General features: G+C 41.0%; 1 protein-coding gene across 1 annotated transcript in view; it reads right to left on the reverse strand.

Moving 5' to 3' along the window:
• Nucleotides 1-4,514: 4,514 nt before the first annotated feature.
• RBM25 (RNA binding motif protein 25) overlaps nt 4,515-12,612 on the reverse strand; it is a 75,529-nt gene continuing 67,431 nt past the window's right edge. The window contains exon 19 of the mRNA XM_039469006.2: nt 4,515-6,149. Within this exon, the coding sequence (XP_039324940.1) occupies nt 6,057-6,149 (93 nt within the window). The 3' untranslated portion in view covers nt 4,515-6,056. The remainder of the gene's footprint in view (nt 6,150-12,612) is intronic.

Genomic DNA, 12,612 nt, shown 5'->3' on the forward strand with positions numbered 1-12,612 from the left:
ACAAAAATTAGCTGGTTGTGTTGGCATGTGCCTGTAGTCCCAACTACTTGGGAGGCTGAGGTGGAAGGATGACTTGAGCCCAGGAGGCAGAGGTTGCAGCGACTTGAGATCTTGCCACTGCACTCCAGCCTGGGTGACAGAGCCAGACCCCAATTCAAAAAATTACACTTGAATGCATGTAAAACTACTTGTTATTAGTGGTTATTATTTGACACTGCAATGCTAGACCATAAATTAGAATCCCAAATATACTCCTCTAGACAATCACCTGCAGGGAAGACTGACGTAATTACTATGGGCAAAATAGACTACGCGATCTCCAAGGTGCTTTCCACATACTACTTCTACTGAGAATCTTCCTATTTCCCCTTTCCTCTCAAAGTTAGCTCATCACAATTGATAATACAGTACTTTGTACTTATATCTAATGATGTTCCTGAACTCGTTTTTATTTTTATTTTTGGGCCACCATTAGATGATGAGCTACCTGAGGGTTTTTGGTTTTGTTTTTTTTTTGAGATGGAGTTTTGCTCTCGTTGCTCAGGCTGGAGTGCAGTGGCACAATCTTGGCTCACTGCAACCTCTGCCTCCAGGGTTCAAGTGATTCTCCTGCCTCAGCCTCCTCAGTACCTGGGATTTGAGGTGCATGCAACCACATCTGGCTACTTTTTTGTTTTTAGTAGAGATGGGGTTTCTTTTTCCTTTGTTTACTTTTATAGAGATAGGGGGTCTCACCATGTTGGCCGTGATGGTCTCGATCTCTTGACCTTGTGATCCACCCGCCTCAGCCAAGTGTTGGGATTACAGGCATGAGCCACCACGCCCAGCCTTAGGAAGCTCTTGTATATCCATTTCACATTCACTTAGCCTACAACATAAACAGCACACATGAAGTGTGTAATAAATGTTCACTCTGTGTATATACACATACATAATCTGCAAGAGAAATTCTAATGAGCTAATCATAGTAAAGTTACCCATTTAAGAATGCCCATGTCTTCAATAACATGAGCTTCAATGACCGTTGAGTATATACCAAAAATACAGGATTTGGCTGCTTGACAATTCAGCACCGGTTCTGTACATGAGAATCTAAGTCATCGATCCAACATGATGTGGCAAGAATTGACAGACTGCCGGGGATGATGGCTCACACCTGTAATCCCAGCACTTTGGGAGGCCGAGGCAGGCAGATCACGAGGTCAGATCGAGACCATCCCAGCTAACATGGTTAAACACCATCTCTGCTAAAAATACAAAAAATTAGCCAGGCGTGGTGGCACATGCCTGTAGTCCCAGCTATTTGGGAGGCTGAGGCAGGAGAATCACTTGAACCCGGGGAACGGAGGTTGCATTGAGCCGAGATTGAGCCAGTGCACTCCAGCCTGGGCAACACAGCAAGACTCCATCTCAAGAACAAAACAAAACACAAAAAACTAACAAAAAAAACATGAGTAGACAGACTCAGGAGTATCATTTAATTCAAACAACATGATTTAAAAAATAATTTTTGTTTTGTTTATAGAAATTGTTTTCCTGGGTAGACTGCTATTCTTTAATTTGGCCTTCATGACTCAAGTAATAAAATGCAAAGATTCTGTCAATTAAAAATGAAAATGCAAGCATTCAAATGCAAATAAATTAACCTAAATATCAGCATATTACCATCATCACATTTTTTTTTTTTTTTTTGAGACAGAGTTTTGCTCTTGTTACCCAGGCTGGAGTGCAATGGCGCGATCTCGGCTCACCGCAACCTCCGCCTCCTGGGTTCAGGCAATTCTCCTGCCTCAGCCTCCTGAGTAGCTGGGATTACAGGCACGTGCCACCATGCCCAGCTAATTTTTTGTATTTTTAGTAGAGGCGGGGTTTCACCATGTTGACCAGGTTGGTCTCGATCTCTCGACCTTGTGATCCACCCGCCTCAGCCTCCCAAAGTGCTGGGATTACAGGCTTGAGCCACCGCGCCCGGCTCCATCATCACATTTTTTAAAAATCTTGTCAGTTGATCAAAAAGTTTAAGTTCACTTTGATCTACAGTGTGATTGTTACATTAGTAGTTCCTGGGTTTGGTATGTATCTGCCTGTTTTCTTGACACCTAGACTGTTTCTCTGCTGGCTTCAGATTTTCTCATACCTTCATCTCCAGTGACATTCACAAATCAATTCCTCATCATCTTTTGTTGAGCAGAACTATTTCTCAATTTCATATTTAACAGAAGACTGAAATACAACCCAGAGAAGTTTGTAATCAATTTTACATAAAACCTTTCAGCTGGGCGGGGCGCGGTGGCTCACGCCTGTAATCCCAGCACTTTGGGAGGCCGAGGCGGGTGGATCACAAGGTCAGGAGATTGAGACCTTCCTGGTCAACATGGTGAAACCCCGTCTCTACTAGAAATACAAAAAATTAGCTGGGCATGGTGGTGCGTGCCTGTAATCCCAGCTACTCAGGAGGCTGAGGCAGCAGAATTGCCTAAACTCAGGAGGTGGAGGTTGCAGTGAGCCAAGATCGCCATTGCACTTCAGCCTGGGTAATGAGCAAAACTGTCTCAAAAAACAAAACAAAACAAAAAACAAACCTTTCAGTTTTTTGGGGGGTATAAACTGGGGACATTCATAAAACTTGTTAAAAAAGAGTTGGGAAAATAAGCCTCAACATTGTATACCTGCTTACATTTATTTGCATTAAATTTATTCCATAAGGAGAAAAAAATGATAGTGTCTAGTTCAATTTGGCTATGAAGATAAATGTTTTGTTTTTCTACTGTATCTAGCATTCATACCAGATTAATACCTGAAACAGCATTCTTCACAAAATAATTAGCTTACACTTAGTTTATAGGAAAGTGCTATAAGATCCAGAATAAGTAATAACAAAGTTATCTATGGAAAAAATCTTCGGGGCTGGCTGGGAGTAAGGCCTAGAATATTGGGGTTTCCTCAGGCATAATTTTGGAGGATTACATTATGTTCCTAATCATGTATATTTGCCTCAAAAGATGTTTCTCTTTAAAATCTACTTAAAGAAAAATTCAGCTGTATTTATGTAGTCTGTTAGGATAAAATAATACTGAACAGATGCCTTAAAGTGCTAATCAAAATGTAGCCCTTGGATCAGCTGGCAATGACATTAGCTGGGAGCTGTGTAGAAATGCAGCCTGTAACGCCACCCCACCCTTGCTAGTTCAGAGTCTCTGCTTCTACAAGCACTCTGCAGGTGATTTGGGGGTCACATTGAAGTTAGAGAAAAACAACTTCAAACTTACCTTTCCTCCTTGTAAACAGACAAACATAGTTTATTTTGTTTTTAGGGACAAATAATGAAAAGTACTTTAGTTTTCTACTTGCCAAATCAAGACTAGTTGTTAAGATTTTCATGCTCTTGGCTGGGTGTGGTGGCTCAGGCCTGTACTCCCAGCACTTTGCGAGGCCGAGATGGATGGATCACCTGAGGCGAGGAGTTTGAGACCAGCCTGGGGACATGGTGAAATCCCATCTCTACTAAAAATACAAAAAATTAGCCCGGCATGGTGATAGGCGCCACTCAGGAGGCTGAGGCATTGCATAAATCTGGGAGGCACTGAACTCCATCCTGGGTGAAACCCCGTATCCAAAAAAAAAAAAAAAAAAAAGACTTTCATGCTCTTTATGTAACAATTAACTTTGAAAAGGAAAAATGAATTCATACTGTATAAGGTTTTCAAACTAAGTGGTTATGGTAAAATTAACCCACAAAGTTCAAACAACTTGACAGAAATTTCTTATGTGTATTTTCAGGCACTAGAATATGCCTGTGTAATGTTTAAGTTTTTATATATCTAGAATTCTAAAAAATAGGCAACTCTGACAATCTAAAGCCTTTTACTGAAACTTGGTCACAAAACATGATTTACAGTGGCATTCAGTGATTAACAGTCTCTACCCCACTTAACTATAACAATTTTCACTCTGCTGCAGAAACTTTAATATATAAACTTGCACAAACTCGTATGTTTAGTTGAGGTCTTACCACAAACCTCATTGGAGATGTTATGTAGTACACATTATACCTCCCTAAGGGTTTCAGATTAAGAGATGTGCTTTGTTTTTAGAGTGGTCCTTTAGGATAAGCAGAGTTGACAGAGCAGGAGAAGAAACCAAGGAAAGGAAATCAAATCTACCTGAATAAATCTTCATGTTAATAGTGGCTAAATAAAAAGCAACAGAATATGATGCCTTAGAAACAGTAACTGCAGTATGTTAAAAAAAGACAGACAAAATAAATTGCTCAAATAAGATCTTAGTTTGGGGGTGTGTCTGAGAAAAGGCTGAAAAAGAAACTTGAAAATGGCAAGGGGCATCTTTTCTTAAATTTTCCCTCGAGAAACCAGAGTTTAAAATATAATAAAAAGAAGTATTTCCACAGATACATAGTTGATCCATCAAAAATAATGCAAATGGCTTCCTTGACCCTTAGATACCAATAGTCATAAAAATTACGTCAATAAAAAAATTCAGCCCATATTTCTAAGTTTTCTAGTATGCACCACACAATTATAACACGATGCCATTTATTTACATGATTCTGAAAGAATATGAGTCCCCAGGATCAAATATATACATTTTTAATATTTGAAATATTTACATAATGGAACCATGTCAGGGTTCAAGGGTAAGAACAGTTTTTTCAAATGTCCTCTCAAGGTGTAAAAAAAAAATCCAGTAATTCAAAGCTCACATTATGCTTTTCTAACAGGCCAATCTTTACCTTTCTTTTAAATGAGTACTCAGACATGGGAACAGTTACAACTAATTTGTGTGAAAAGCTGTTTGAAACTTGTTACATTTTCAGGTAATTTTGCTCCCTGGTGAAATTCTGATCTACAACAAAGAGAGTGCCAGGAATTTCTCTGAGCACATCATCAGTATGTTTTTAAACACTAATGAGCCAAGGCGAAACAAGATATAAACCTTCTGCAGGATAAAAATGAAAACAAAAAATTAGTGGTTGGTAATTACCTTGATTTGCCTTTATCCTTAAATAAGATGTAAATATAACTTGTAAGTTGCCAAGCAGAATACCTATCATGTTTGTAAAACTCATTGTCTGTCAAATTTGCCTAGTTTCATTTTTTGTTTTGTTTTAAACGGGGTTTTCACTTACACTTTGGAAATGAATTTTTTGTTAAATAAAGGGATATAATTAAACTAAGGACCAATTAGTGCAAAAATGCATTAAATACAACTCTCCAGGATTTTACGGTATGCCTCATTTCTGAGAAAATTAACGGGGAAAATCACTATGATCCATATTCCTTTAAAAGAAACTGAAGCAGCCAGCTTAATAATAAGGAAACCCCATCCAGTTAGCAGACTGTTGCTCACGACACAAGAATACCATGCTATGTGAAACTAACAACCTAATTATACCAGACATTTTGGGTTTGAACAATATAACTTTTCCTTTACAATTCTATTTGTTAGTTAGGAAATGTTTTAAGGACCCCACCAAAGCAAATTAGGGGGAAAAAAAGACTTTTACACATACATTCATACGAACACATTCGTACAGAAATACAGTAGAAATGGATTGTCTGCTAATTTTTGCATTCTAATTTTAAATTCCATGCCTTCACAAGGGCTTGCCATTTCAGAGTGGGGGTGGTAATAGATATGACTGGTGTTTTCAATTAAAATTGTTCATGTTGGTTCCTATACAGTACATTTCAATATTAAGTGCAATTCTGCAAAAGAATTGGGGAGTCGTTTTAATATTTACAAGGAACAAATCAGCAGAACAAGATTATATCAGATAGGCTGTATACAGTAGCTGCGGCTTATAAAACATACCAGTAATTTGTACCTGGTGAGTATAAAGAGAACCAAGGATTCAGATGACTTTACAACCAAGGGAATACACAGGGCAACAAATTAGAGGACAAAAAAATTCACATTTTCTACAATAAAAAAAAAAAATTACAGATCTCACAATGTCTTCAAAGACAAAAATTCGACGTCCTTAAAAGGGTGGTGAAGAAGATATCTGAAATGGAACACTCTAAATATAAAAAGTTTTACTTCACAAGACCAATTTTCTTGGCTTCTGTTTCATATATCAATAATCTCCACATTTTGACTATAAAAACTTCTGCTTCTTCATCAAGTACCTAAAGGGGAAACAAAACAGCAACACATGTAAGAGAAGCAATCATCATCATCTCCCAACAACAGTGACTAGTAGAAAAGTTTTTCATCCACTGACAATAAGCACTTATTACTTAAATGCTAGTTAGGATGTTCAGGTTGTTTTGGCGGGGTAGCAGGGGTGATATTGAGATTCTGTATTGTTATTATATAGTTATATACTAGTTCTTCCTAAATTACTATGTTCTTTATAAGAAGTATTTGTTTTCTTTAGGAAGTAGTTTAATTTTCACTAAAATGACTTAAAGAAAATTTTCCTAGTGTGAGAAATGTATTATTAATAAATATGGGCCGGGCGTGGTGGTTCATGCCTATAATCCAAGAACTTTGGAAGCCAAGGCAGGCGGATCACCTGAGGTCAGGAGTTCAACACCAGCCTGACCAACATGGTGAAACCGTCTTAAAAAAAATAAATTAATTAAATAAATAAATATGAGCCAGGGGCGGTGGCTCACACCTGTAATCCCAGCACTTTGAGAGGTGGAGGTGGGTGGATCACCTGAGGTCAGGAGTTTGAGACCAGCCCAGACAATGCTTCGGGTGAAACCCGATCTCTACTAAAAAGTACAAAAATTAGCTGGGATATAGTGGAGAGTGCCTGTAATCCCAGCTACTTAGAAAGCTGAGGTGGGAGAATCGTTTGAACCCAGGAAGCGGAGGTTGTGGTGAGCCAAGATTGCGCCATTGTATTCCAGCCTGGGCAACAAGAGCAAGACTCCATCTCAAAAAATAGACAGATGGGGCTGGGCGCGGTGGCTCACGAGGTCAAGAGATCAAGACCATCCTGGTCAACACAGTGAAACCCCGTCTCTACTAAAATTACAAAAATGAGCTGGGCATGGTGGTGCGTGCCTGTAATCCCAGCTACTCAGGAGGCAGAGGCAGGAGAATTGCCTGAACCCAGGAGGCGGAGGTTGCAGTGAGCCGAGATCGCGCCATTGCACTCCAGCCTGGGTAACAGGAGTGAAACCCCGCCTCAAATAAAAAAATAAAAAATAAAAAATAAATAAACGGATGGATGGATGGATAGTAAATTACCAACAGCAAAAAAATTCAAAATTCCATGGCTTACTAAACATAAACACTACAATATTTTTGTGATGTACCTTTTATTCTTTTACAGATACTGCATTTATACATGTCTGACAAAACTACTTCCTAAGGAAATCACATACTTTTTTTTTTTTTTTTTTTTGAGATGGAGTTTCGCCCTTGTTACCCAGGCTGGAGTGCAATGGCGCGATCTCGGCTCACTGCAACCTCCGCCTCCTGGGCTCAGGCAATTCTCCTGCCTCAGCCTCCTGAGTAGCTGGGATTACAGGCACGTGCCACCATGCCCAGCTAATTTTTTGCACTTTTAGTAGAGACGGGGTTTCACCATGTTGACCAGGATGGTCTCGATCTCTCGACCTCGTGATCCACCCGCCTCGGCCTCCCAAAGTGCTGGGATTACAGGCTTGAGCCACCGCGCCCGGCGGAAATCACATACTTTTCATAAAGAACATAGTAATTTATGAAGAACTAAATCAAGCGTCCCCAGACTTTTTACACAGGGGGCCAGTTCACTGTCCCTCAGACCGTTGGAGGGCCGCCACATACTGTGCTCCTCTCACTGACCACCAGTGAAAGAGGTGCCCCTTCCTGAAGTGCGGCGGTGGGGCCGGATAAATGGCCTGAGGGGGCCACATGTGGCCCGCAGGCCGTAGTTTGGGGACGCCTGAACTAAATAAACACATAATTACATAGTAACAATACAGCATCTCATTTATCCCCAAAAACACAACCTCACAAACTTTTTTTTTTTTTTTCTGGAGACAGGATCTCTCATCATCCAGCCTGGAGTGCAGTGGTATGATCATGGTGACTGCAGCCTTGACCTCCCAGGCTCAAGTGATGTTCCCACCTCAGCCTCACCAGTAGCCGGGACTACAGGTACACACCGCTACTCCTGGCTAAAATTTGGGCTTTTTTAGTAGAGATAGGGTCTTACTATGTTGCCTGGGCTGGTCTCAAAATCCTGGGCTCAAGCAACCTGTGCACCTCAGACTTCCAAAGTGCTGAAATTACAGGTGTGAGCTGCTGTACACAGCCCAACCATACCATCTTAACCAGCACTGATTGTGTATGTGACACTAAAGTAAACATTAAATGAGAATGTCAGTATTTAGTAAACAGAATAAGCAAATGCAATCATCATCACAGGGCACACATGACTACTGAGTAACAAGTCTTTTTTGTGACAGGCGAATAAATTGTCTTCCTCTCTATTTATGAGTTAGGTTCCTTGTGTCCCCACCACTGTTCCTGCCATCATCCCACACACATCTGGCACTCTACATTAGGACTGCTGTGAGGTGAAATGGAATACCTTGCTCCCTTCTAAAGGGGACAGCTCTAACTATGCTCCACGGTATCTCTGCCTTGACAAAATGTGGTCCAGTGTTGCCAGGTCTTCGTAGAAGCAGTTCAGGGTAGGAATTTAGAGTAAGCAATATCTAGTCAGACTACATAGGTTCAAATTGCACTTCTTCTATCTCTTAGGAGCTACAGGTCCTTGGCTGGGTTACTTAACCTGAGCCTCAGATCCCTCATCTGTAAAGTAGAGGGGACACAGCAACACCACAGCAGTAGGTACTAAGTGGGAATTAAAAGAGTTGTTATGTAGTTAAGTGCTCTGAAGAGTGTCTTGGTATATAACAAGTGCTTAGTAAGTATCTAAAAGGCTGGGCATAATGGCTCAGTAATCCCAGCACTTTGGGAAGCCTAGGTGTGTTAAGGACCTGAGGTCAGGAATTTGAGACCAGCCTGGCCAACATGGTGAAACCCCGTCTCTACTAAAAATAAAAAAACTAGCCAGGCGTGGTGGTGCATGCTTGTAATACCAGGCACAGAGGCTGCAGTGAACCAAGATTGGGCCACTGCACTCCAGCCTGGGTGACACAGGAAGACTCGCTCTCAAAAAAAAAAAAAAAATTTAATAAATAAGTATCTAGGAGAGGCCAGAAATTTTGATTTCTATAAAAAAATTCTGTCAGGCTGGGCACAGTGGCTCATGCCTGTAATCCCAGCACTTTAGGAGGGTGAAGTGGGAGGATCACTTGAGATCAGGAGTTCAAGACTAGCCTGGCCAACACGACAAAACCCTTTCACTACTAAGAATACAAAAATTGGCCAGGTGTGGTGGTGGGCACCTGTAACTCCACCTACTTGGAAGCCTGAGGCAGGAAAATCACTTGAACCCAAGAAGAGGGAGTTGCAGTGAACCGAGATCATGCCACTGCACTCCATACAACCTGGGAAACAGAGCAAGACTTAAAAGAAAAGAAAGAGAAAACAAGAAAAGAGAGAAAAGAAAGAAAGAGGGAGGGAGGGAGGAAGAAAGGAAGGAAGGAAGGAAACAAAAGAAAGAAATAAATTTGTCTCAATTATGGCAATTAATTAAAGAACTTTTCGGTCAATCATGGTGGCTCATGCCTATAATTCCAGAACTTTAAGAGGCCGAGGCAGGCAGATCACCTGAGGTCGGCAGCTCGAGACCAGGCTGACCAACAAGAATAAACCCTGTCTCTACTAAAAATACAAAATTAGCCGGATATGGTGGCACATGCCTGTAATCCCAGCTACTCAGGAGGCTGAGGCAGGAGAATCGCTTGAAGCCAGGAGGCGCAGGTTTCGATGAGCCATTGCACTCCAGCCTGGGCAACAAGGGCAAAACTCCATCTCAAAAAAAAAAAAAAAAGAACTTTTAATCAGATTTCTATGAGCCAGATTTGACCTTAGTTTAAGAACTCCATTGTAGCACTAATTAACATCAGAATCATACTTCAGAGAGATACAGGCACAAAATGCAACCCACCTTCATTTAATTTACATAAAATGAAGAAATGTATTAAAAAGTCAGACTTTTGTTAAAACAATATTCACGCGGCTGGGTGTGGTGGCTCATGCCTGTAATCCCAGCACTTTGGAGGCCAAGGCAGGTGGATCACCTGAGGTTGGGAGTTCAAGACCAGCCTGACCAACATGGTGAAACCCTGTCTTTATATATATAAACAAAAACAGTACTCATGCTAAAAATTCAGTCTCCTCATTTATTCAAGAAATATTTATAAGGCCCATGAGCTTTCTAGCAGAGGTGTTTGACAACACGAGCTCAGTTGGTTTCCTCCCATTCTAACCAACAATGAGCCACAAAATGATACTCAACAGGGAACTAAATATACTCCAAATAGCAACATTAAACAGATCAACAAATCTAGACTAACACTGAGATGAAATCTTTACTATGTTAGGAACTCTGCTGAGACCAAACACTAGCACACTGTTTTATTTTTAAAATGCCTTTACTCAGGCCTAACTATGACACCCTCTATCCCAAGAAAAAAGGGGCTGTAAGTTCGGTCAAGTTCAGAATCCAGCACCAAGGAATGAAACCTATTCATCACATTTCTCCTTTCCTCTGAGAAAATGAAGTTTTCACAAATGTTTTATGAGGTGTTGTAAAACAACAGCTGTATCCAACTAGCTAGGCAGCAGGAAAGGGATGTTATCTGGCTTTAGACACCATATAATGCCTGGACACAAAACAGCTTGACCTCACAATCCTTCCTTTTGGTTATAAATGCCAGTATGTCCTTCCCTGACATCTCTGGAGGCAGCTGGAAGTACAAATTTTCCCCAGACATCTACCATTTCATATCATGCTTGATGATTCTTCCATCCTTATCTTCCCATTGCTGCCTTTTCACTCTGCCCTTTGAAGCCCTATTCCATTTTACACTAGACACTGACAACTACTTTAGTTAGGTTTTTCCTCTTTTTTTTTTTTGAGACGGAGTTTCGCCCTTGTTACCCAGGCTGGAGTGCAATGGCACGATCTCGGCTCACCGCAACCTCCGCCTCCTGGACTCAGGCAATTCTCCTGCCTCAGCCTCCTGAGTAGCTGGGATTACAGGCACGTGCCACCATGCCCAGCTAATTTTTTGCACTTTTAGTAGAGACGGGGTTTCACCATGTTGACCAGGATGGTCTCGATCTCTCGACCTCGTGATCCACCCGCCTCGGCCTCCCAAAGTGCTGGGATTACAGGCTTGAGCCACCGCGCCCAGCCATTTTCTACATTTTGATCATTAACTTCTCCTTTCAGTTCTTTTATTACAATTCACCTTCCACAACTTCATTGGAACCACTAGTCCTTAACTCATTCAAACCACCAACTCTGTTCGGGTATTATTTCCTTCTCTTCCTAACTTGGAGCTCACAGCTCAATCTCTCTCGCAACCTTTACCATCAATTTTCTTCTCCTTTCCTGTCTCACAAAATCACAGTGTTAAATACATATGACCACTGACTATAATCCCAAATTAAATGCAATAGAATATGATGCTCGCTGCCAGTACAACAGCTGTTTGGATACCAGCATAAATGTACAACTTTGCGGCAATAAAGAAAGAAATAGCCCTTTACAGGGACGTGGATGGAGCCAGAAGCCACTATCCTTAGCAAACGAACACAGAAACAAAAAACTAAATGCAGCATGTTCTCACTTACAAGTGGGAGCTAAGCGATGAGAACATATGAACACAAAGAAGAGAATAACATACAATGAGGCCTACCATAGAGTGAAGGGTGGGAGGAGGGAGAGGATCAGGAAAAATAACTAATAAATACTAGCCTTAGTACCTAGCTGATAAAATAATCTGTTCAACAAACCCCCACGACACAAGTTTACCTACGTAACAAACCTGTGCATGTATCCAACTTAAAAAAATGTGTGTGCATATATATTTATATAGATATATATATTTTTATATATGCACACGCATACACATACAACCTACATGTCTCAGTTTCTATGGTAATCCCTGTGATGCTTAACCTAATTGCTATCAGTGTCTTCAGATGCTCTATCTCCTCTAACTCCATAATCATTTCCACGTATCTAATTCAAACAAATACTTCAAGGTTTCAGTATATGAATACCTGTCTCTCCACTACTATAAGTCATTTGTTCTACTTATGCTTCTAGAACACTGTACTGCGCATGGGGAAAACATGAATGGAACTGGTGGAAAAGAAGTAAGCCCTAATTTTTAAGTGCTAGGTAATGACTTGTTGCATTGGATGCCTTTAACCTTTTTTTTTTTGAGCCGGAGTTTCGCTCTTGTTACCCAGGCTAGAGTGCAATGGCGTGATCTTGGCTCAACGCAACCTCCGCCTCCTGGGTTCAGGCAATTCTCCTGCCTCAGCCTCCCGAGTAACTGGGATTACAGACACGTGCAACCATGCCCAACTAATTTTTTGTATTTTTAGTAGAGACGGGGTTTCATCATGTTGACCAGGATGGTCTCGATCTCTTGACCTCGTGATCCACCCGCCTCGGCCTCCCCAAGTGCTGGGATTACAGGCTTGAGCCACCATGCCCGG

This window comes from Saimiri boliviensis, chromosome 2 (assembly GCF_048565385.1).
Source record: "Saimiri boliviensis isolate mSaiBol1 chromosome 2, mSaiBol1.pri, whole genome shotgun sequence".
Taxonomy (NCBI): Eukaryota; Metazoa; Chordata; class Mammalia; order Primates; family Cebidae; genus Saimiri; species Saimiri boliviensis.